The sequence below is a fragment of the Ammospiza nelsoni genome, chromosome 3, assembly GCF_027579445.1.
Source record: "Ammospiza nelsoni isolate bAmmNel1 chromosome 3, bAmmNel1.pri, whole genome shotgun sequence".
Taxonomy (NCBI): domain Eukaryota; kingdom Metazoa; phylum Chordata; class Aves; order Passeriformes; family Passerellidae; genus Ammospiza; species Ammospiza nelsoni.
In genome coordinates, this window is record NC_080635.1 from 30,996,450 (window position 1) to 31,023,458 (window position 27,009).

Here is a 27,009-nt window from a genome sequence, read left to right on the forward strand (position 1 = left end):
GACTAGAGACAATGACTAGAAGATGAAGAACAATCATAACATCCAGTTACTTTTTAAGTAGTTTTCTATTTATTTAATATGGTAGGCATATACTAAAATATGTAATCCTCTACTTACTTTCTTTTGTTTTGCAATTGTGTTTATCAAAAACTGAGTTCTGGTATTATCAACATTTGGAACCAGAATAGATGCATAGTCTGGGACATGATCTGTCGGATAAACAAATTCCTGAACTTTATTACTCCAGTGCTCCCAGGCACCTGAAATGACAAAAAAAAAGGGGGGATGAAATGTCATAATATTCTGATCATGTTCAATATGTTCAGTATTTTGTTAATACAAGGATTTAAAAAATAGATTTTATGGGTAGAATACTACAAGGTGTAAAAAGGGATAAATTTTCTCAAATCTGTCTAAAAGGCACCTAACAAAGGACATTCTATTAGTCATGACCTGTAATTAGTCTAAAATCCTACAAAATGTAGACATATTTATTGGATTTATATATACTTATCTAAATAAAAACTCTAAAAAATGTTTACCTAGAAATGAATTCTCACACTGCTAATGAAAAATTACAGAACATGGCAATATGGATTTCACATGTGTACACTAAATCAATATTGATGGCAAAAAAAATAAATAAATCTGGATATGACAGAAATTCATTTCTTCACAAGAGAACATACTCTGTCATGACAGTAAGTTTTTTGTGACCATGGTTTTGTGCGCTAGTTAAATTTTAAAAACTGTTCTAGAAAATAGTACACCATTGAAAATATCAAGAATCAAAATATCTCACTATTCTTATACTTCTATAACCTTTCAGATTCATGACCGGTTATTAGACATAAATTACTAAGCAAAATTAAAATCAGATTTTATTCCTTTAACAAAAACTACCACCTATAAGAAAATTAAACATAAAATAGTATTGAGCTAGACTAAAGCAGCCTAAGCATGAATTATCTACAAATTGCAGGTTGGCTAAATTGATAAAAAAGTAATTTGTAAGAAGGAAATTAAAAAGAAATAATAAAAGGTTATCAGTGAGCACTCTATGCCTTGTCTCTGACTTCTCACATCCACAGATGTGCTGGTACTACACTGCCAAAAATCCTCAACTCATAGGACTGTATAATAAGGACTAAAGCAGTAACAGAGTTTAAAAATGACAGTTTAAAAAAGAATATTGGTTCTTTTTCTTACCACGATCAGTTACATAAAACTCATACATCGTTTGATTGCTGTCACGGGGGATTTTTGGTAAGTCTAATTTACTATCATGAGCTCTAATGAAGGCTTCAAGTTTATCTCGACTGTCCAGCTCCAGAAGGGCACCTAAACTCCACATTATTGCAAAGTTGAACAATTTATGCAGTAGTTGTGTAGCTGATACACCACGTTCTTCCTTCAATGGAATCAAGCCCTCCAGAAGATTAATAGACTGAAAATATTTTAAAATATGCATTTAGAAAATATTACATAATCACTTTTTATTTACCTATAATTGCATTATTTATATATATGCATTATTTATATATATATATATATGCATTATTTTTATATATTCAAAATTTAAATCAATACAGATTACAAAAAAACACCAAGCATAAAATTCAGAACAAGAAACCAAATAAAATTTATTAAAGATAGCTATATAAAACTGAATAAAATTTTCAGAGTTACTTAGGTAATTTGATTATCAGTTATCCTTCTAAATTATGCCTACAAAACAAACATGCATTTATGAGCTAGGGTAACAAAATACCTTTTTAAGCAATTTTACAAAATTCAGAACTCCAAGAACAGGTGAAGCTTAGCCATTTCTTTCCATTTTAAAACATGGAAGAACTTTCAGCATCTGTCTGATGTATTTATCTCAATTATGGTACAATTTATGTATCTATCACATTAAATTCTATTTTTTCATTAAAAATATATATTAAATTATTCAGTTATGTGATTGCTTTACTCTGCTTATAGGGAACTAGAGTCTAGATTCTAGAAAAATGGTAACTTGTTATCTACAGTTCTGAGATGTTGCTGAATTTGGATGTTTGACTGTCTTAGGCATCACTATTTGTGCTCCCCTTCTATACAAGGCAGTGTGCAGCGTATTGTTCCAAAATATGCCTTTTTAACAGTGAAACAGATTTTCAGTCAGCTCCTGGAATTAGTACTCTTTCTGCTGTCTTGCATCTCATAATTGGAGTGGGAAGTGATAAAGTAACACGTGCTTCTAATGCTTGCCCAGAATCTCATTTGCAACAATGGCCAAAAGTGGAGTAAAAAGAAAAAAAATCTCTCTTGGCTTGTGGTGGTGCTGGGGTAGTATTTTCTGTTGGCACCCTCTTCGGCTTGTGGCTTTCTAAACAATATACACTTTTCCTGTTTTATAATCCCATGTGGTTTTTTCCACCCTGAAAATAGCAAGACTGGTCTTGAGCCTACATAAACTTTTATTGTCTATTACAACATTTGGCAAGATGTCCCATAGGCCTGCTATTCATGGCATTGAACAGTTTGTTTTCTTCCTGTGTGAACTCCTTCATGCTTATCTTCACTGAATTTCATTTGCCATTTTATTACCTATTTATTCAGTCTCATAAAGTCTGTCTACAGTTCTTCATGGTTAGTTGTTTTGTCCTTAATACCCTGAATAATCTAGTATCATCAATAAATTTCTTCACCTAAAACTTTTCCAAACTCTTTATGAACATTTTGAACAGGACTGATCCCTGCAAAGGTGCCTCAGGATCAGTGATCACCTCTATCCTTCCTACAAACTGGTAATCCAGTCATACATTTACTATCTTCCAATACATTGTTTATCTAGAAATGAAACTCTAATCTTTTGCTATGACTATTTAGCATCCATGTAAATGCCTGGTAAAGAATGATGTCAAGCACCTTTGATCCTTCATGCAGACTATACCAATCAGATATCCTTTAGCTACAAGTTTACTGACTTTTCCAATAGGCTTGTAAGGCAGGATAACTCTATAAACAGAAAATTGGTGTTGAATCTCCTAAGGTAAATGATATTTGTCTTCCTAATGAGGTAGGCCAGAGGATGCATAAAGAGTTAGAAAGTCAGTGGAAATTACAAGGAGGAAAGCAAAGGTGAGACCACGTTTGTATGAAGCCATTATAAAGCTGTTGTACATGAACAGGAAACTTAAATTGTGAGTGCTAAAAATGGAACGTAATCAGGTACATGTGCATGTTTGGATAAACATCCAAAACTGAGTTTTGAAACTCAAATACAAGTCTGCCAGATGCAACTGCTTTGATTTGGTTGTAATTTTTGAAAATGCATGAACTAAAGAGAAGCAGCATGTCCTGAATCCTGCAATTGCTAAAGAGGTGTAAGACCCAACAAAACAGGAGGCTGATAAGGTCTCTCTTCTGCACAGAGACCATTTATGGCAAAGCTGAGATTTTAAGTAGGTTAAAAATCTCTGGTGACACTGGCTCTCAGATAAGACAAGCATGGAGGCCTGCTAAGAGTTATTTACTTTGTCACAGATGTGACAGAAACTTACTAGAGATTTTCATTCACACAAAGAAACAATCAATACAGCTTAAATCAGGGAAATATTTCCCTGATCAAGCAGCATGAATAGAGCACTGCCTTGCTGACACTTCCTAACAAGTGCTAATCAAAAATAACAGAAACCTTAGATCACAGGAAAAATCTTCCATGAAGACAAGCTCAGTTCAGTTAGAGGTTTCACAGATAAGAAATGTAGAAGAAAAATTATACCTCTCTCAAAAATGTTGTGCATTGCACAACATAAAGTTCAATTGTTTCTGCCTGGGGACTTTAATTCTAAAGATACTCTACTGTCATTTAATACTGCACAGTTAAGCCCTCCAGCATTTACTGTGGCTATTAGTTTGCAGTAAAATACTTCACAATCTAGAAAATCTGAAACTAACTCTCTAATGAACAGAAAAAAGATACTGGGTGCAAATTTGGTAGTTTGACATTAAACTGGAGGGCTATCCAAAACATTATCTTGTTTAGACTCTTCTTCAAGGGCACCACTGAATTTTTTATGAGTGTGTCAAAATAAAAGGGAGATTCATGGACAAATGGAAAGTTTGGAAACTTAGAAACTGCAGATGACAACAGACTCATAAACAAATCAGCTGGAGATGTGCAGTACAGGACTGACAGTCTTGCAAAATCTGTCAAACACATATTTATATTATTAATAAATCACTGATATAGTTTGGACTCCATTCAAGGAAGAATTCCAACTGATAGGAAAGAAGAGGCAAAAATGACCACATTGATCTTGAAAGACCTGATGGACAGAATAACACCTATTACATCTGAAGATAAAAAGATAAATAGAATTATTCTTCTCTCTCTGTTGACACTGCCAGTAGAGATATAGTGACCCTTATGATAATGTTTTGGTATTAAAAGAACCCAAATGTATTCATTACCTTATTAAATATATGCTTCTGGAAATATACTGAAGCCTGCAAATTCCAGTCATTAGAAGACTAGCCTACGTATGAAGTAGTAGAGAGAAGAAAAATTTTCTTCTGCACATCTTCACACTTCCTCTTATATTGCCCAAGAAACAAATATTGATTTTGAGCTTTTCTTTTACAGGCGACAATATTTTCACGTTAAATTTTATGGCTATCAAATGTTCTCCCTGCTATTCCTGCACTTTTACTATTGCCAGTCAATTTACACAGACTCATACAGTATTTCTTTTACCTGCATAATGTAGTTACATTCCAGAAGCTCCATTTTGGGGTTAAGGTTTAGTTTCATATATGTATATGCTGGTTCAAAGATTCTGTCATACAAACTTTGCAAAAGTTCAGCTTCCTGAGCAGTACGTTTTTTCAGCCATGCCTGAAAAAAATATCCACGATAATGTTCTGTATAAAAGGTATAGCAAGGTATAATAAGGAGCAGCCAACAATAGTTGTGTTACCTGCAATATTGGTCTCCAGCTGAGGACAGAAGAGCTGATGAAGACCATACCCATTCGAGAAACTGTTGCTGGAGAGGCATTCTCAATGTTGTGGACCTCAAATAACAGTTTACAGGAAGGGGACATAGGAATTCGATCTCCATTTGCAAGAGTGAGGGTCTTGTTATCATCCAAAACTGAATTTAAATTCTCAATCCAGATTGCATCTACAGGACCATCTAAAACTAGAAACACATTTTCACCTGGAAAAATAATCAAAAGAGAGATCGTTCGTATCACATTGCTGAAAAATCAAGAAAATAATTGTACAAAAGATGGTTTGGAACTTAAATGTCATCCAAAAATTTATTTTATTTCTTGTGATTTCTGCCATCTATATGGATGCGCCTTACTGAATAAATTGCGTACTTAGATAAGGAAATATTTTTGAAAAGATTGATAGCAAATGAGGGTGCAATTATACCTGTATAGCGTTGAATATTTGTTACCTTGGCTGGCTACCGGATAGAAACTGTGCTACTCTCTTTCTCTACCCTCCCTTAATAGGACAGAGGGACAGAATACAGTGAAAATGTTTGTGGGTTCAGATAAAGACCAGAAGATCACTTGACAGCTGTCATGGGCAAAACAGACTCAAGTTGGAAGAGATTATTTTATTGCAAATTAACATAAATTTGGATGATGAGAAGCAAAGACAAACACCTAGAACAGTTTTACCCCACTCCATTTTCTTTCTCCAGATGCAACCTCTTTCTTTATAATGTAATCTAATTCTTCCTCCTTCCTCCTCCTGCCCCAACCCTACTCCAGCAGCACAGGGAGGTTGGGGAATTTAGTGTTTTGTTGCTAAAGTGAGGGTTCTTTGAGCAACTAAACCAGAGACATTGAATATTCACAGATCCCTCTCAAGTTAATGAAAACTATGCACACTCCTCTGTTCTTAAAATCTGGTTGTTTTTCTTATACTTTGAAATATAAACATAGATGTAAGTACCTATGTTTTAGCAATTAAATTTTAGAATTCCAGCTTCATTTCGAATATATAAATTTTCTAACAGAGAAATCGCATGCATTTCCAATGTAAGAAATTCAACTGTCTTCTAAAAATTAACACCTTTTTAGGAAGGTTCCCTAGAAGAATTCCCTTTCTTTGATATATTAATTTTTTCAGATACATGTGAAACACTGTAAAAAGGAATTTCAGTATGCCAATCCTAAAATACTGGAATATAAATATGGGCAATCAATACATGTAAACCATGACAATAACATTATTATAAAGACAGTGCCATTAGAACAAGTTAATATCATTTATGATTTATCAGCTTCCAAGTAACACATTTACATTGCAGAGCTGAAGTGGCAAGAAAACGATCTTTTTAAAAAATGTAGATATACTGAAATACTAAATCTTTAAACCTCCTTTCTTAAGAGGTGTAATCTCATCTCATCTCATATGTTCTCTATGGTTTTCCTCAAGAGGAACATGTGTGAATTCAATATACTTTTTTCAATATATCATTCAAGATACCTTTTAATGATATCAAATGAGAAGTATTTACATACCCTTTTTGGTTTTCAGTGTTTTCCTCCACAGAGTAGAAAAGATTCCATCTGTCCAGTCATTAGTTGCAGCATCTAGTTTTCCAAACATTTGAGGAGCAGTGATAGCTTTGGGGTTCATGCGCATTTCCTTATGAGGATGGCCACATTCTGTGAGTGCTCTCATCAATATAGTTATGACCATCGTTTTTCCAGACCCACTAGGTCCAAGCGTCATCAACCCATGACGTACCAGATTGGTTTCATACAACTATTAACAACATCAAAATAAAATATTTCAATTTAAAAATCAAAATAAAAACAAATACATGCTTTAGAAAGATATTTTCTTGCACTTAGTAGTGATTAAGAGGTATTAGACATACAAGTTATATGCTTAGCATTTAATTTAGCATGCATTTGCTGAATTTTAATGTTTTGTGGAAGAGTGCATATCTCCAGTTCCTAATTTTTTTAGCACTAAGCAAGTACACTATAAAAGTTTCACAGAACTAAATCTTACCTAAACTTTTTTAAGCAGCTGAAAACAGTTTTATAAGATTTGAAAAAGGGTCTTCTGCATTATTTAAAAGGAAAAATTAATAGTAGTAAAACATCAATACTACAGAAGTATGAGTAATTACTACAGTCTGAAATACCTATGCATATGAAACAAGCAGAGGGACTGCACTTCCTCCAGGACTGTGTATGGGTTTAGTTTCAGGAGAGTTCTCTGCTGAATTTTATGTTTGCCAATTAATGTTAGCCTTAGGTTTGCTGTGAAAGTGTCAGTCTGCCTATGCAAGTATGAATGAACTGAACGGCACAAAACAGTGGTAATCCTCCGGGGTGCCGAAATCTTGTAAGATGAAACATAAACAGTTTCTTCCTCTGCAGGCTGAATAAAAGCTTTTATCATTCCAGGATGAAGATTTACAGGCACGACAGTGTAAGTCCCTTGAACTGGTCTTCCTCAGCAAGGTGCACACACAACCTTCACTTTTTCCCCACATGCAATGTGCAGGCTCTTGGGTAAGACAGTGGTCTAGCCACAAACACATTGTTCTGACTCCTGATTGTGAAGAATGCTTTAGAAAAAAAAGTTTTACCTGAACAAGCTTAAGGTTCCATGGTGGGTGGTTAACCAATCCTGCCTCTTCAACCTGATGAGCTACTGCAGCCTGGAGCTCATCATAGGTACTGCTGTCCAACTGCAACCCCGGGAAGAGATCATTGATAAGACTCAGAAACAAAGGCTCATCTTCATCTATCTGAAACAAAAAATGTCATTAAATGTTTAAAGGGTGGTTATTCAAAGAACATTTCCAAATCAAAACTAGTCTCTGTTTTAAAAGAAAAAGCAGTAATAACATACTTTCTAGATACAGATGCTTACAGACAGCTAACAGGAGAGCTTGCTACAAATAGCAGCACTTTGAAAATGTCATCCACAAGCCATGCAAAAGGGAAATTCAGAATTGAAGGAAATTTCCCACTGAGTAGACGCTGGAGTCAATTTATAAAATTGATTTGGAAACCACTTGCAGCATATATTGGAAAGAACATCCTATCTGGAAAGAAATCTTTAGAAGTCTGATTTAGTGGATACTCATTATTCAATTTACTTGTGGTACAGTGGTCAGTTGGTGCGCAAGCCAGGACACTGAAAGTCACATGCAGAGGTAAGCCTTAATATAAATCTATTTGAACCTTTGCATAATGAACGCTCTTTACAAGTCTAATAAATTCCCTATGCTGTTTAATGATAACATGAAGGTTATCATGCTTCATTTTTTAAAGTAAAGAACATTTGAGATTTTTTCTGATCTCATACAAAACCCATGAAACATCTATTAGGCATTCCTCTACACGGTGCTTAACTATTAAATTAGATTCTTACCAGCTTAGAAAGATTCATATCTCTTAACCCTCTCATGACAATACTCAATTCGCCTTCATTTGGCCTGGCTCTCTTTTGAGCTCCAAGAGTCCTCAGTACTGAAAGGATATTCCTCAGACCAAAGTCATAATGGACCTAGAGAGTGGAAGAAGGCTTATGCATCAGTAACAAATTCTCTAGCTTTATTTCATTAATATATCAAACTTTACTTGCATATTTACTTGTAAAGTGCAGTTGTCCTGCCTGGAAAAGGTAGCTAAAATAGGAATTGTTGCTGCTGTTTAGGAATTATTCTGTTCAAATAAATGAAGGATAATGAAGTTGTTTTCAGGAAGATGTGTGTATGCTATAAGGTTTTTCTTTCCTAATTTAAATTTAATTGATGAAACCACTTATCATGCCATATAAAAAAATTTATAGCTCTGAATAACAGGATTCTAAAAAACTAATAGTTCCATACTGAGTCATGTCTTTTCAGCTAAGGCATCTTAAAGCACAGACTTCAGGTCAAGGCAATGTTATAGGGACATGAATGACTTCAATCAAACTAGACTGTGCTTTCCAGTTTCCAATTTCCAACTACTTAGCCTAGCCCTAGATAATTGTTACAGAAAAATTACATGACTGGGATATTTTCTGTCTGATTGACATGTTTAGGCAGAGAACTTCATGCACTTGCAATTAACTAAAAAGAAACATTTTCAACAAAAAAGGTCCATATACAACTACATATTAATGAATTAATGTAGTAATTTATTCAGAAATTTTAAAGAGGTATTTTTTAAAATTACATTTAAAGAATTTCAATATTTTGTAAAAGGCATGAAAGTGATGTTTCATTAAAAAACTGATTAACCCAAAAAGTAGGAGGTTTTATGATGTAAATACAAAGAAAAAAGAATACATAACATTACCTGCTTAGTGAGCTGCTCCTCACAAAGTTTATAAAGAACAAAGAATTTCTTAGCCAAGACCACATTATCAATGAATCCATAACTTGCAAGTTTAACCCTTATAATTATCTGAAATACAAATATTTGTAGAAATTCCATTAGGTTCTCCTGAAGACAGGTCAGCAAATTGAAACACATTTTTTCCTTTCAGTTCAGTCAGGAATTATACCTGTCTATCTGGAACCATCATTGCAACACTTCTAAACTGTACTTTGAGATTTTCTGGTAGTTCTTGACGTCCAGCATATCCAGGATTCTAAATAAGAAAACATAATGCATCATTATGATTTGCAAAATAGCCTCCTTTTCATTGTTCAATAAAAATAAATGCATGTATAAATACTTAGAGCAGTTCAGAGTTAGAAGTCTTGCCTATCAATTACCGTAATTTTAATCTCCCATAAAGTAATCTTGGATTGCTATCTGCCTTGCCATTAGGAAACATACACCTTAAAATTTCCCGCCCATGAGATTACAGGAAATAGTGCTATGAAGCCTCAAGAATCCTATGGCAACAAGACAGCATACTCTGAAAGTTAATATTGCGGGAGATTGAAGAATTTTTACATATCCATGTAGGTACCCATTAGTCAAGACCTGTGTCCCTGAAAAACATCTTTAACATTTTTCTTATATCTCCTTCTTTAAGTGAGTGTTCTTTTGCTCCCCGCTCCCTACAGTATCTTTCTCATTAATACTGTTAAAATATTAATACTATTAAACAACTAATATCTTAGTATTATTAAAACATTCAGGAATTATTGATGCATTATTATTAGCATTATTAAAGATACAGTAGTAAATCGTATTAGTGTTTCAGTCCTCTCAGTGAGCACAGAAAATTCTGCAAGCTTGGTCAAACTTCTAGTCTGCACAGTGAGTAGCAATACAGCAATGAAGGGACATAATTAGGAACACTTCCCATAATATTAAAGTCAAAATGAAGGCTATTAATGAATAAACATATTATTTATGTATTGTGCACTTTAATCTAATTCTATAATAACATTATTTTATTAATAAAACCAGTTCTTTTCACTGTATCACTTAACATCTATGTAGTATAATTTGCCACTTCTTTGAAATTATTACTACACTCACCATAGTTAGGAAAATTCCAAACTCTGGATTTAAATCCACACAGTCCCCATCAGAAAAAATGAACTGCTTTTTTTTTTCTTTTCTGGCAGTTAAAATAATATAGATTTGTTGTGCTGCTACTGACAAGACAGGTAACTCAATTCGATTGAATTCATCAAAACATCCCCAAGATCCAGACTGTGCAAGACCTAAAACAGGGAAAGAAAAAAATATCATCTCTTGTCCTTCATGCATATTTGAATATCTGAATGACTTTTCCTGCAAGTAATTAAATCACATTAGTTTTATTTACTGCCCTGTGGTCAAGGCCCATCTTCCTCCAATCCACCTGACTGTTTCCATATCTGTCTGAATTAATATTAGTTGATTTATACACAATGCTTAAAAGTGAGCCAAGGTCTTAAAAAAAATTTTGATAATTTTGGGGATTTGGTAAATATTTTTTATAGATCATTCTGTGAATGTAGCCTTTTATTGTAGAGGACCATTCAATTATTTGCAAAAAGCTGTACTGTTAGTCTAAAAACTTAAAAATAATTGACTTAGAGCTACAAAACATTAGTCTTAAATGTCACCGAAAAAGTCACTGTTTTGATTTTAAGTCCCCACTAAACAAGTTTCTCATAATAATACAACACATTAACAACATTCAAAGTGTGAATATGTCTGTGAAAGAAAGAGAGAAACCCAGAGAAAGAAAAATAAATTAAAAGAGAAATCTAGAAGTACTATATTAATAAGAAGAGTACTTTTTGTACAGGATTATTTTCCCAGTTGCCTAATTTCTGTTTGGAAAAGTAACATGTATGTACTGGCACCCAAGAGAATTGTTTTTCCTTTCACAATGTTTTATAAGAAAGTTTCTAACAGCATTTTTTCCCAAATGATATTAAAGTACCAGCAAGCCATGTTTTTCTTTCATGCATGCTAAAAGCTTGTTATTTAATTATGAATCATTTATGCCAGTCATTCAGGGTTTATTTGTGTTGCACAGTTAAGACTAAATCACCTTAAAGACATTCTGTCATGGATTTTGTCACTCAAAGATTTTCTAAAATTTTAATGACTTTCAAATGGGCAATATGTTTATAAACCCACAGCTTTAGCCACTTTTATGCCTCTTGCTTCCCAATACATACAATACCATTACTCTGAAAAATGAGCTGACAGAAATCCCGTGAAGTTCAAGTCCCTTAGACCAGAATAACCCCGTGCAGCAGCACAAGCTCTGTGCTGACTGCATTGCAAAGCAGTTTGAAACTGCAGAAAACGAGCTGCTGGTCCATTTAACAGCTAATTAGGCATGAATCAGATCTATGCCCTTGTAGCAAGGGAAGCCAGCTGCATACTGGGCAAGAGCCTAGCCTGCAGGGTGAGGCATATCAGTGTTCACCTCTGCTCAGCACTCGGGAGGGAGCAGCAGGAGAGCCATGCTCACTTTGGGCTTTCCCAGTAGGGGAGAGACATGGATAAATTGGCATGAGGGCACCCAGGGTGCTGTGATCGTGTCAGGGGCTGGAGGGAGGACAGGACACAGCGGGAGAGGTTGAGAGAACAGCATTTGTTGAGCCTGAAGAGAAAGCCTATAGGCTTTCTAGAAGAGAAGTTGGAGTCAGGCTTGTTTCAGAGGGGCAGAGGAAGAAGAGAAGACAATGGACACGTGTTTCAATGTGGAAGATTCCAAGCTAGAGGAAGTACAAAAAGTGTGATGAGAAAGATCAAAACACTTAAGCAGAGGCGTTGCAGAACATCCATGCCTGGAGACAGCCAAAACCCAGCACAGTCAGGAACTGAGTGAGCACCCTGCTCTACCTGCACCTGCTAATGACATGTGGAAGTCTCTTCTATCCTACAGGAAGAAATCTTACCTTTGAAAATCCTGCCCAAACCTCTGAAGTCCATTTGATCAGAGCAGTTAAAGACTACTACGTATTTCCCCAGAGCCTTTCCCATGTCTTTAGTTGTTTCTGTTTTACCAGTTCCAGCTGGTCCTGCTGGAGCTCCTCCCATGTTCATTCCCAAAGCTTGTGCTAAAGTTATATAGCACCTACAAATACAAATTTATGTTAATCTATTATATTATATTCAAGATATAAATGCATACATATAAAATAAAGATCAAGTTATGCAATAGATTTTACCGCCCCTATGTTGAACTGCTACTTCTTTATAAAGCAATCCTATGGATTTCCATGCAAGAAGTTCAGAAAGGTAAAAGGCACAAAATACAACATTTAAACAGTACTTATAAAATAAAAGAACCCAACAAATCAAACAAATAAGAAAAGAAACAAACCCTGGTGTTAACAAGCTAAAAAAGCAACGTGCATCCCATAAAGATATTTCTCATTAACTTTTCTGGCAGCTATAAAGAGCACATTCTGCTGTTGCATTCTGTTATGCCACCATATTTTGCAGCATACTAACCCATATACATTTAATTATGCTACCTTTGACTAAATCCCTAAGTGTGAAAGAATAAGGATATATGTGTGGCCCCTTCCCAAGCTATGTGTAACATATAGTTACAATTCTATTTGTAGAAGAAATAGAAAAGAACCCTAAGCTTTAGTCCTTTTTTTTCAAAGTTTAAAAAAGTCTAGATTACATTTTTACTTATATGTGAATGAGTAATGCTAAAGGAATTAAACAATGGGGTATCTTCACTATCAAATCAACATAGTTTGAACACATTCTAAATGAAGTATTTCTGGTTTTAATCCATATTGAACAGAGTTTTATAACTAACTGGTTCCTCATTTTAGTTTGAATCACTGTAATTTATTATGCCCAACTTGCACTTCAGGAACTTTCTTGCTTTCTATACAATAAGGACCTCTGAAGTGTCAGGAAGGGTTTCTCTCTGCCATCCTACTTCAACCAATTTTGGGGTAGACTTTAACAATTTTACATAAAAAATGCTCAGTTGCTGAGGGCAATACAGTTCACTGCAGAAACCTACTGAGCTTTCTATATTGTTGTGATAGCAGCTCTACCTCTTCTGAAGAATAAAGGTATTTAAAAAGTCATAGAAGCACATATACCACACAGATATCAAAGTAAATTATTGTAGGTTGGAAGTTATTTTTATTTCTTGAGGGGATCTTTTTGCAAGTGAAATATCTCTTGGTCTTCTATTTTCTCATTTGGTTTAAAGTGATATCTCAAGAAAGGATCAAAAGGAAAAATAATTTGGACAAAGAAGGAAGCAAAGACATTCCCAAAAGGAAAAAGGAAATACAGTTCTTCGTTAAGCCACATTTGAAACAAAATGACCATTTACTTGCTTGGTTACAGAAGAAGTAAGGTGAGTGCACACAGCTTTTTCTTAGATTTTCAAAGAAGCCAGAGAATCTTTACAGAATCGCTTATTAAAAAATTTGAAATATTTGACTTAACCTTCTCTTCAGTATACTGCTAAACTATATGCTACTATATAACCTTAAAACAATGAATTTCTGTTATTAAATGTTCTTTTTAAACTGTGATAAAGGCAATGATAAAGGAATTAGTAAGTGTACAGAGTAGTGAGACTCTATTTTACCTTTTCTAAAAGCGTATATTAAGCATATGTATGAGAATGCTTTCAGCCCACACAGGACTTAACTCAGATTGTATCTCTTTAGTGATAAATATTAAATAAACACCATAGATATTAAAAGTATTCCTTATCTATAATTGCTTTTCTAACCTGTCTGTAAGAGGTGTTATAACCAGACGATCAGTGCAACCCAGAAATTCATTTTGGTAAACAAAATCAACATCTGTGATTCCTACGATGACTTGATCATAATCCTCTTTATAGTAGAATCTTGACTGCTTTAACCACTCAAAATCAGTTGGTGATCTGATGTTCATTTTTACCTTAAAAGAAAGTAGAAGTATGTGTTATAACCGAGCACTTATACTTACTGACTTTACCAACTGTGATAAAATGCTTATTTTTATGTTAGTAACGAGTGATTACTCAGATTAAAGTTCCTGTGTAAGTAAACTTATATATAATAAACATGATATAACATGTTCAGATGTATGCTAAACTGATATTTTAAAACCTCCTGACCACTTAACCAAATTGTCCCAACATCTGTGTTATCAAATAAATCCGAAACTGCTTTAGTAGGGCAGTCACTTTCCAAGTGAGAAATGCAAACAGCACACTGCTAAATCCTCCAAATACATTGCAACAAAGGGTGTGATGAGGGAAGGATGTGACTGAGGCAGAGAAGCAAATGCTGCATAATCTTAACAGCCTCTGGAAATATGTGAGGGACAGTGCTGAAGGATGCCATTCCCCAAAGAATGAAGGAACAGTAACAATTTAGCACAGTCTCAAAAGTTCAAGTGTAGATTGCAACTATTTTAGGGGGTCTTTTGTTTGTTTGAGTTCTATGTAGCCTCCTTAGGAAGGTGCAGCCATGTGCCAACTGAGATTCTGTAAAGTCATGAGGAAATTATGTAGCAGTTACAACACCCTCAGCACTCTCAACTTCTTAAGTTATGCAATTAAGAGTAGTACAACTTCTTTTCAAAGAAAGGAAATACTTTGTTTTGTCTACCAAAAAAAACTCTATAGGAAGACATGGAAAATTTAAATGTTCTAGGAAAAGTGTAAACATTTGGCAAAAATATTTGGCTGACAGAACTAATTTTATTCTATTTTAAGCAAAATTATTTTTACTGTGATGAGATTATGGACATCTCTTACATATGCATACACATGTAACTGTAGCTACCACATATAAGAAAGAGTATTATGATAGAAAATGCATTTAGTTGTCAGAAATCAAAATCTATACCAAGTCATCAAAAATATCACGCTGATGCACGTGGATGGTAATAAGTGTTTCAAATTTCACTCTCTCAAACTTGGAAAGATCCAGTGTGGTCTGGCCAATCAATGTATTCAGAATATCCAGAAATCTAGCATTGGTTACGTCCATGATTTTTTTGTCATCCTTAGCATTGCGTAGAGCTTCTTCTCCATCACGTGTCCACAATATTTGAACTCCCAGTAATCCAACCTAAAAATGTAATACATGAAAAATATACAAACTAATCACTTGTTGAAGTCTAGCTGCGTGACAGAAGGCTTAGTTATAATAGGAACGATAAATTATGGTGTAGACAGTTTCAAAACATCACTACATCCAACATGACTCTATCCCACCAGGACACCTTGGCTGAATTAACGGGCTCTGCTGCACAACCTGCTGAGAAAGATTTAAAAATTTTACAGAAATTTGTCACATAGTGAGATACTCTCAAACTAAGGACTAGTGTCAGTTTCCCTTCTAATCCTTTAGAGGACTCCAGGAATATGTACCCAAACTGGCTCTGGGAGGAGAAGACCTTCTGACAATTTTCCATTGCCAATTTGTAACTAATTAAAGAACATTAAATTGCTGTGAATTTTCACTGAACATGGGATGACTTGCCTTCTAACATTCTGTCATGCCCAGAGGAAAGCCTAGAGCACATTAAACTAAAAGTTATTTTACTTCTAAATAAATCTAAAGAGTTATAGGATGTTGTACATAAATTACTGTTTCAGATTGGTTTTGATTTACAACACCCACAACAAAAAATGACAGACAATCTCTGCATTCTTTTATTACACACATTTTTATATTCACAAAACACCAAGCCCTAAAAGTTTTGCTAAACATCTCTTTCTACTTTTCTGGCTCCCTACAACTGTAGTTATTTCATGGTTACAAGTTTGTGTATTGGAAGATAGCCTCATGATTCTAAATGGTGAGCTATCATAGGTAGAGACTAAAAAAGATTAATTTTAGAACCACCAATTAGTCAAAGGAAAACAAAAAATAAATAACATTATATTAGGATGTGACTATTTCATGCTATCTAAAACAGCAGTTTCTGAGCAAGGAAAAAGTTTGAAGAAAACATTTAATTTGGCAGTATTTTGCCCAACTCCTCTCTTCTGTAGCACAGCTTTTCTTTGTAAAAATTCCTTGGCCAAACCCTTCCAACACAAACAATTTTTTGATCGTAAGAACTTAGCAAGGTGTGAGAAAAGATCTTTGCAGACAGTAGTAAAGCCACATGAAAATGTCTGACATGAAACAAGACAGTCCTTATTTGTTTAAGGTAGGAAAAACTTTCAAATAAACACTGATGAGACAATACCCAATTACATAATAAATAGAGTTTTAGGAGATAATTCTATTAAATATTTAAATGCATTGATTTTTTTGAAAATAGCAACATGATAGCTAGTTTTAATATCTGCAGGATTTTTATTAAAAATTACACCCAGTACTGTACCAGTCAGCAAATTAGAGATTCAGAATTCATACAGAATGGGAAACAGTTCAATAATTTTAGCTGAAATTTATTAATTATCAGTAAGATGGAGGATTTTCTAGGATCTTTCAACATAGCCTTGTACTATGACTGCATTATCATAGTGACAAATATATGAACTATGAGATAAATCTTATAAATTATGAGATAAATAATCATAATCATAGCTCTTACAATCTTAAATTATGAGAGAAATCAATCTGCACGTGCAATTTTATTTGCAGCTGAAAGGGATAAAAAATCCATTACAGAAAATATAAGCACTACTTTATATTCACCAAGAGAACTGAAAAAACTAAATTTAAAGCAGATGGCAAGAAAAATATGATGCTATATACTGAGTATCAAAATCAAAGTGATTTAGGATTACCTTCTCCTGTCCAGATCCTTCCCCTTGTTTCCTCTATGAAAACTTGCTCATACAGACAATCCCACGTGCTCTTTGCCTTCCACATGGCCCCAGACACACCCCAGACTGCAGACACATGTACACACCTCGTATTCTTACCTGTGCTGGGAACTGATTAAGAAAATTCAACAACTGATATCCTGGGTCACTAATTTGGTAAAATGCTGCCCTAATTATGCCATGCAACGACCTCTGCTGCATTTGCAATAAAGCCTTCAACCAAATTTCTACTGGTCCTTTTGCAAGCACTGGAGTGTCCAGCTGAAAAATAATGAAAGCAAATGTATAAAATGGAACATATTTACCAACATCCTGTTCAAAAATGTGAGTTGCTAGATAGTTACTAAATTCCTCTTCATGACAGCTACAGATTTTACTTCGTATCCAAGCAATTTATTTCATGAAGACATATTCTAGTCTTGTCAACAAAAATCTTGAAATATTTATTTGTAATTAACCATAATTCACCTTAATACATGTTATATGTTCATTAATAAAATTATTTATCTATTAATGTTTCTAGAAAAAAAAATCAGATAATTACTGAAATTTTTTCTCCTTCTCTTGATATGACTGCCAGTATGCGATCATAATCCTTTGGGTGAAACTCTACTTCATTTATGTTGTCAGATATGGAAGTCAGATGTGGCTGTAAGGATAATTCAGGAGTTATTCAATGTAAATATTTAGCATTAGCAAACAGAAAACTCCCCCTGAAATAAGGTTATCCTGCGAAATTCATCTGAACTTACAGAAGAATTTCTGGCCCTCCCTAGGTAGCAATTACAGAAATGGTTGTGTAGAATTTTATCTCTGTCTACTGTATTTTTACAGTTTGCAGAGATGATCTAGCAGAGATACACTGGCTTATCTCAATGGACCTTCAGTAACAATCCAGACTAGCTGGAAGAATTCTGCAATATGCAAAGCAGGAAAGCCTCACAGGGCCCTTTTATTAGTTCAGTTGGGAAAGAAACCCCCAGCAAATCACTTGATCAAACCATGTTCTAGTGGTCTGAATTCTGAAGATTGTTTTGAATTACAGGTATCCATTTCACATTTTTTAAAATAGTTGAGAGCAAGATACCAAATTTTTTTTCAAGCAAACTTTATAAAAAGAAAATGTTTGCATCCCATTTTATTAAATGCCTCCCTTTATATTAATTCTTTTTATAAGTAGAAAAAAATCATTAAGGTCATACCTGGATTGTATGAGAATCACTTGCTTGTCCAAGAATTTCAACAAGTGCAGGATCAGAAATGAAAAAGAATCTTGGAAACAGCAGTCTTTTCTTCTCTAAATATCTTTAAAATTGAACAAGATTTTTATTAAACCATTTCAGGTTGTAATTTTTTCTATATAGGGGCGTATGTAAGACTGAAATACATTTAATTCTTCATACAAATTATTTACAATGTAGTGAAGCAGTAAAAATCAAACAATTCATACCCTGTAAGTGATTTCTGACATACTTCCAACTGTTCATGTAAATAAGGGAGAAGTTGCTCCATAGTATCATCTCCAACACAGCAGGCAACTACATTTGAATTTTCATGAGCTCGTTGCATTATTTTTACCCACGATTTGTCAATATTCTGAAAACGCTTTGCTTCCTATATATAGAAAAACCAAAGCATAATCTGTTGAAAATTATTGCAAAGAAAGCTTTCAGTAAACAATATTAGGCAAGCATTGTAAAGTTTACCTGGGGTAACTCTTTTGCAATATCTCCTGCTACAAAAACAGCTTCAAGATAAATCCAGAGGTTCTGCACAATCAGCCATTCTTCAATTATGTGTGAAGAGCTGCTTAGTTTAGAAACCCAGCTCTGAATTTGCTTTTTAAATGCTGTATTGTATCTAAAAGTGGAGAGGAGCATAAACTATTTAATTGTAAATAAAGTTATTTTAAAATAAATACAGTGGTGAAAAAACCACAAACCCAGAACAAACCAACTCTTGTTTCACTTAGAACAAGAACAACATTTTGGAAAGATTTTAGCAGCTTGATTATATTCAAGTATATTGAGATTAAAGTTGTCATAACTGAATATGCATTGAAATCTTACACATAAGGAGGTTTTTTATTAGGCCTTTTAATAGTTTGTTTTATTTAAAAAATGATTTAATTCAAATTTACTGCTAATTAAGCTCAATAATAGTATTGTTGCTCTCACAGAGTATTTCTGAAAATGCCATACATGAACAATGGCAAGTACCTATTGGACATTAGAGAATCCAGAATCATTAAACTGTCCTCCATCAATATCATAATTTCTGCTGATTCAATCCCCTTCAGCAGCAACTCTCCTCTTGCTTTGAACTGTGCAAAGCTCAGATTCTGGGCAGCCCAGGTTTCAGCTACTTGTAACAGTTTGGCTTCTATATCCTTTTCCTTCATAGCAGATATGCATATATCCTGCAAAGAAAGGACCCCTTTTTAGACCCTCCAGTCTTGTGAAAATAATTTCCTAATACTGTACCTCCAGTCACAGAATATTTAAAAAAGCAGATATCACACTAATAATGTTACTCACTCAAATTACTTGTATGGACACATGAAAATAATCACTTTTGGAAATGGATGGATATGTATTTTCTGTGTCTTCACATGTTGTTATTTCTTTTTTAAAAAGATTTTTTTATCATGATTTTTGCAAGGCTGAGGAGGGGCAGTGATTAGACTCATCACCAGATGAACTCTTACCACTTTTCAGTTTATAGAATAACAGAATCTAAAGAAAGTTTAAGTTGGAAAGGTCAAGTCCAACATTCTATTCAAATCACAGCTTAATTAAAAATTAAGCAAGTCAGCTTCGAATGCTTCCATATAAATCAAGTATAGATATAATAAGTTTTTGCATATGTATTTACCATATTAAAAATTGAAACTCCACTGAGTTTTCACAAGTTCTAGGGAGTGGGTTTTTTTGAAGCTGTGTTGTTCAAAAGAATCCAGAATAATCAAAAGATTATTTCTAATAATCTAGAAAAAGTTTTAATATTAAATATTCTTAAGAAGTCCTCATCTAAAATTTTTGATTTACCTACAGAACTATAAAGCAACAACAGAGGTAAAAAATTGACTATGACCATTTAAGGTCTTATTTGAGGATTTTTCCTGCTTAAAAAGAGCTAAGAAAATCATAAAAAATAATGGCAGGAGGAATGTGAGGAGATTATCTACAAATAAGGGTCTAAAGATTCCAGCTGCTACCTCTACATTTTCTTACATAGGCAAGAACTTCTAAAGAAAACACAGACTGTTTTAAACCAGTGTGGTCTGATTGAAAGTCAAGGACTTTAATGAAGTAATTATTTTTAAAGAGAGTAACCATTCTATAACCAATAACATTATTTTTGTTCACAATAGAAAAGGAGCAAGGAGGGTAAAAACATATGTACCTACCTCAAGATCTTCTTTATTTTCAAGAATTGGTGCTTCCATGATGTTTCGAAGGCAAAAGGTCTCAGATTCTACATCAAATGTATGTCCTGTTGTTTCAGAAATACGATCCCAGTGTCTCTGCTTCATTGCTTTGTCAGACATCATTTCCAGCAAAGAACAACACTCAATAAAATCCTCAATTCTTTTCTTGAGATCAGAAAATGCTTGCCAGTGGTGGAGGCCTTTAGGTAGTCTACGGCACCTGCGGTTCAATTAAAGAGATACAGTAGTAAATTTCCCTTTTGTCAAAATTACAATTGTTTAAACAAGAGTTTAAATAAGGAGATATGAAGTGGACTGTATTAAGGTTAACATTTCCTATGTCAACTAGCCTACCTGTTCAGGAAAAACTAATGCAAATGCCCTATTTAAAAATCATAGTATTTAATATTCTCAAACACTGATATTTTCCCTGCAAATAATGGAAATAAAAAATACTGTGATTTCTGTTAAAACATAATTATCTCTTGCTTATCATCAGAAACTCTTTATTGGAAAAGAAAAATAAAAGAAAAATATTGGTTAAATTAGTTGAATTTCACATATTAAGTCATTGTACAAATCTAATATTTACTTCAATTTAACAGACATGGCACTTACTAACATATCAATTTGGAGACAGACATGAAAATGAAATGAACATGACTGCCTCCGCCACTTTTGGTTTGCATATTTCTAGTGTGGAAAAAACCCTGATAACAGTTAAATAAATATCCACCTCTTTGACCACACTTTTAAAGAGCCAACACACCAAGAACTGAGCAGGTGACCTACCACAGGAATACCCTACTGCAAATGGGAACGTACATCCTTATCAGGAAAAACAATAAATCCTTGGTTTTGCATCCTTTATCACTTATTTCTCTACCTCCCACTGATGTGATTTAATATTCACAGTAATCAGGAGGTATGCAGCAGCATAGCAGTGTGTGGCCTAGAGCTATGTCACTGCTGGGTGGTTGTCAGTATGTTCATGTTGGTTAACTCCCCGCTTGATGTCAAACTGGATGTTTAACACCTGCCTGCCCTTCTCTGAGGGTGAAAGAATTTTGTGCCTATTATTATTGGATGCAAAACTTGAAATCAATGGGCTAATCATCCCCGTTGAAGAATTTAGCTTTTACAAATAAAGTTTCAGTCCTCCTAACCTTTTGGCTGGTCTAGCTAATGAGACTGGCACTTTGACTGATCTTATGCCCTTCACTTATCAAAGCTACAGGTAAAAGGCTGCTTCACTACAAGTATGGTGTTAATTCGTTCCTTCTTGAATAATCTTATTGTTCTCAACAAACCTTATTCATGGAGGTTTTGATAAATACATAAATGGCTTTGCTGAACTCACCTAAATCTTAATGCACTTAACATCTGTTACTATTAATACGCCAAACATACCTGGCTTGATAATCTGTAAGTTCATTAGTGATTTTTTCAATATCTATCTCTGTCCAAAGTATGTCATAGTAACCATCAATAGTGCTTATTACAGTATCATATAATCCATACAATTTCTGAAGCAAGCCTAACTCCTTCCTGGAAAAAAAGAAGCAATTATGCCAATAATTTCAATCAGCTTTCTGGATACCTCACAGTATTTAAATACATGATGTAGGAAATAAAAATACAAAAAATAGGGGTAGACAATTAGAGTCTTTTTTTTTAATGTAGAAAAGAATACTTCATCAAAAAATATCCACAAAAAAGGGCAGATGGTTGGTGCTAAGGACCTAACATCCACACTGAACATATTTGGAGGAAGTTTTGGTTTTCCCTAGTTCTCAAAACCCCCATTAGTCCAAAAGAAACCTAGGTTATATACCCTGAGCTGGCTCTGCAGTGCAAAGCAGAGCATAGCAGGTGGAAAAAAACTGACAGATTGCTTAGGTGCACTCTCTGAATGTGAACTAAAACTCTGATCTAAAAACAGGCAGAAACAGTGAGATCTGGGGTGAATCATCATCAAACTATTGAAAAGGTGGGAACAAAAACTTGATCATCATTTGTACATCTGCTCGAAAAATTCAGACTTTCAAATTCAGTTAAATTCTTCTTATATCACAATAGAATGATATTTCCTTATATTTCTTCTTCACTTTCTACCATATCTTAATATATATTTTTAAAAATTTATATTTATGTCTAGAACAGGGCATATTGCTCCTTTATATAGTATTTCTACACAGTAAAATCATCTGGTATCATTCTATTGCAATAATAGATAAATAATTTTTTCAAAATTAACAAACTCAACATTAACAAATTAGAATTAACAAATTAATTAGAACTATATAAATTTCATTTGTTTATTTATTTATTTATTCAAGGCAATGGAAAACTTGCATATTGTAATATTTCTGCCTTTGGTGTAAGCCTAAGACTTTCTAACATACTTATGACAATGATATTTGCACAGTTACCTGACTCTATATAAAATGTCATACTCTGTGACAGGCAATCCAAACAACCGTTCACCAGATGAGTACGTGATAAACTTTCTCCACAGCTCATCAAAGTTAGCCTGATTGTGTTTCATACAGACAAAATGAAAATACAAGTCTTTTAGTTTTAACTTAAAATTGTCTAAAATAAAATCATTAAACTGTTTCAAACTTTTATTAAGTCTATTAGAAGTATATGTAAAATATCTGAAAATATTTTTGATCTAAACCAGTATATAGCTTGAAGAAAAACACCAGAGTGCAAAATAACACAATTACTTTCAAAGTCTAACTGCTGTCCAAAAGAATATGATCACCACAGAAAAATGGAAAGAAGAATGATTTTCACAACTAGTATCCAAAAGTACAGAGCATTCTCTTGGCAAAATAAGAAACACAGCAAATTTAACCAGAATCACTCAATTTTCAATACATATTAGAGATGCATTACAAGTGTTAAGTACCTTCTCTTAGTCACTCAGTTCTTTTTACAAACTAAGAATTTACTTTATACAATCTATACAATGTTTTAGATTGACAAAAGTACTATTTAAGTTACTATAACTTGCAGAAAAAAGAAGCAGGATTAAAATGAGAGAAAATACTGCTCCTGGACCTATGAATTAAGGTTCATAACAAGCAAATAACAAGTTGAAAGACAAATATCTAATGAAAAATGTGATCTTTAAAGATTACAAAATTGGCTCATGATTTCTTTGTAACCTGGCTTATTTTCAGCCATTATCAAGGTGTCACAATTGACTCTTGCCTATTTTTCTGCTTTTATTACTCCAAATTGATAATTTCTCCTCACAAAATATGAAGAGTGAACAAAGGTTACAGATCAATCAATCAATCCTTCCACATTAAGGAAAACATTGTGTGAGAGTAACTATAGATAACATAATATTATAAGGAACATCCAAATTATAATTTGGTAAACTTGTTCTGATAAACAAGAACAGATTTAATTAATTAGCTGCAAATTCAACAGTTTACTTCCTTACCTGAAAGATCTGCTGCCTCTTACTGGCTTCCTGAGGTGGAATGTTTGGAACCATAGGCCCTTCCTATCAAATAGGCAATTAACAAAAATGGAATAATAATTCTCAAAATGCCTGAAGTCCACTCTATATTTACAGACCGTTACAGAATACATTTTTTTATTAGTCAAACTTAAATCAAGTCATATAACTTGGTAATTCAATACTTACAATGGTAAATATAAGAAGACGTAACTTCTATGGAATTGAAAATCCCTTACCTTAATTAAAATTAATAAGATTAGACTCTAACTTTTCATACTTCCTTATTTTGCTGAAAATAACAAAACCAGGACAGTGATCCTTTTTAATGCTGATGAGTGTGCAAAGATGCCACAACATGAACTACAGTTTCCAAATTAATTTGCAATTTATAATCACAATTTCATTACAAGTTGCATCACCAGTGCTTCTTTTCTTTCTTTATAGAGTTGTGTGTATTTCTTCATACTGAAAAGTTGGACCTACAGTGATGACTGCTTAGCAACCATGGCATCCAACATCAGTAGCTGAGCAGAATAAAATTCTGGTACCCAAATCCTGCAAACCAAAATAATACTTAATTCTTTTACCTTTTCATAAGCTGTTTCAAATTGCGCCACGTCATCCTGAAAACATTCAACTGCTTCTAGCAACTCTTTCTTAAACTTGGGCTGAACTTCAACCAACTCATCTTGCACTACAATCTGACATGGAAAAGATTAAAATAAAAGTTATTTCTGTAAGAACCAGTAACAGATTTTTGAGTTAGATATAAATCAAAATTATGAATAAAACATCTCAAATTTTTGAACAAAAGTTGATTATTTGAAGCTAAATACCTTTTTTTCCCCTTTATGGCACTATATTCAATTTTTGAGAGGAAAGGTGAGGGATAAACCAAACCACCTCAACCAAAAACCATAACAATATCTTGCATTGGAATTTAAGGGAATGTATTTCATTACAAGGGGGTGGTGGAACGAGATCCTATTATCTTTCTTTCCTCCCTCCAAAAAACCTCAAACCACAAGCTAACAGAGTCATCTTTCTCATACAGGGGTCAGCCTTTTCTTTAACAAATTTCTCTTTCTTTGATCAAAATTTTGAGAGAAATAACCAAGAGCTACACAAAAATGTAAAATGTACTCTTGAGTCCTTTCCTGAGTGATTAATCTGTGGAAGAGGATGTAACTTAATAAATTCAAAAAAATATCTACATATTTCCATCTAAACACCTTCATTACATAACATACTCAATAAACACAGAATTTTTGGGGGATATAAGACTGTTCTAAATCACAAAGGTTAAAGTACAACCACCCTTTAAGGGTAAGGGTACCGGCAGAGTACGCACTTCTTCGAAAACTGTAACTTAAGGGTAATAAACTCCCTGATCTGACAAAAATTACACAAAAACTGGAAATGAAGGAGAGCAGACACAGCATTTTCTTGAAGGTTTTATACATATATCTAAAAGCTACAATAATGTTTAAATATCAAAGTTATCTATAAAAATGAAATTAGAAAATGAACCCACTAATATTAGATTAAGACACTACTGCACAACTGTTGTCAAGAGTGAGACGTCAGGGAGGATGGACAATTAGTCTCACACTCTCATTTATGACCTGAAGAAATTCACATGTTTTCCACAAATGGCAAATAACATAATTTTATGTACTTACAGCTTGGGCTTTTAATTTATTAAAATCATATCTCATTGTATCAACACCATCTGATTCCTCTTTTGTAATTTCCACATGAAATGCATTTAAAATGGCATAGGCTTCCTAGATGAAAAAAAAAAACAAACCTAACTCAGGAATATATTATAAGTTTATTTGAGGAAACATAGATCAAATTTGTAAGAAATATTTTAAAGAAAATCTGTTCTTATATTTTAGGCATAACTGTTTTGGTGGGGGTTTTTTTCTAATAAGGGTGAGGAATGAAGAACTAGGGAACAACAGCAAAAACTATTTCTTCAAAGATGTCTTGGATGAAATACTAGGAAAACATACAAACACCATAGATTTAATATCAGAAAATATAAAATTTTATCATGTCAATAGTATTTTATTTCACATATCTACAGTCCACCTGAATGCAGATTTTGATGAATTTTCCCTAAATCTGAATAACTGTGCACGTTAAGTTACACATCTATAAATATTTTGCCATATCATCTATAAAACCTTTTTTGCTAAGGTTGCCGAACTGTCACATATATGGATACGTATCTGTAAGGGAATGAACCTTTCTTATAATTTGTTCTCATCAGCAATATATTTGCTTACCTTCTGCTTTATGATCCTCCTCCTACACAAACTGCATTATTTAAAAATAAGTTCATTTTCAGATTTTACTTGTCATTTGCCAGACTCACTCCACTATGTCCATGTCTGTCTTGTAATGGGAAGGGCAGCACTGGACACAGCACTCCAGCTAATTACTTTAAATGTCTACATTATTGTTCAGGTTCTTCTATTTGATGTAAGGCTGACATTCTAACATACTTGATACACACTTAAGAAGGCAGCTGTATTTCCACAGTTTACCTCTACATCATTTAATTAATTAATTTGTTCTATTAGCCGACTGTTTCAGACTGTGATAGTAAATACCAAGTACTTATAATGACCTTGTTTTAGCTTCTTTCAGCTTCTTTCTTATAGAAAAAACTAAAAGAATGTTGTCAGTTTTTGACAGCGTACCACAATGTGTGGTTTCATAAATATTCTCTGGCTATCTTTCAAGGAGTTAGATGATCAAGATGTTTGTTTACACACACAGAAAAAGTAAGAGGATTAAGGCTAATGAAAAGCAAAAGGGAGCATAGTGCTCCCTCGTCTTGTGTTCTCATCTCCTTATTTCTGCATGTTGTCTCCTAGATTGTTTC

At 33.7% G+C, this 27,009-nt stretch overlaps 1 protein-coding gene across 1 annotated transcript in view; it reads right to left on the reverse strand.

Annotated features, from left to right (window-relative positions):
- DNAH8 (dynein axonemal heavy chain 8) overlaps positions 1-27,009 on the reverse strand; it is a 112,971-nt gene that overhangs the window by 48,858 nt on the left and 37,104 nt on the right. The window contains exons 28-52 of the mRNA XM_059467920.1: positions 25,796-25,900; positions 24,701-24,814; positions 24,093-24,155; positions 23,065-23,165; positions 22,043-22,180; positions 20,612-20,852; positions 19,422-19,621; positions 18,909-19,062; positions 18,653-18,816; positions 18,405-18,507; positions 17,747-17,851; positions 17,302-17,463; positions 15,263-15,487; positions 14,155-14,327; positions 12,332-12,510; positions 10,464-10,651; positions 9,532-9,618; positions 9,324-9,431; positions 8,410-8,544; positions 7,619-7,780; positions 6,534-6,780; positions 4,968-5,209; positions 4,745-4,885; positions 1,210-1,447; positions 118-260 (exon numbers count right to left, since the gene is read on the reverse strand). Of these exons, the coding sequence (XP_059323903.1) occupies positions 118-260; positions 1,210-1,447; positions 4,745-4,885; positions 4,968-5,209; positions 6,534-6,780; positions 7,619-7,780; positions 8,410-8,544; positions 9,324-9,431; positions 9,532-9,618; positions 10,464-10,651; positions 12,332-12,510; positions 14,155-14,327; positions 15,263-15,487; positions 17,302-17,463; positions 17,747-17,851; positions 18,405-18,507; positions 18,653-18,816; positions 18,909-19,062; positions 19,422-19,621; positions 20,612-20,852; positions 22,043-22,180; positions 23,065-23,165; positions 24,093-24,155; positions 24,701-24,814; positions 25,796-25,900 (3,918 nt within the window). The remainder of the gene's footprint in view (positions 1-117; positions 261-1,209; positions 1,448-4,744; positions 4,886-4,967; positions 5,210-6,533; positions 6,781-7,618; positions 7,781-8,409; positions 8,545-9,323; positions 9,432-9,531; positions 9,619-10,463; positions 10,652-12,331; positions 12,511-14,154; positions 14,328-15,262; positions 15,488-17,301; positions 17,464-17,746; positions 17,852-18,404; positions 18,508-18,652; positions 18,817-18,908; positions 19,063-19,421; positions 19,622-20,611; positions 20,853-22,042; positions 22,181-23,064; positions 23,166-24,092; positions 24,156-24,700; positions 24,815-25,795; positions 25,901-27,009) is intronic.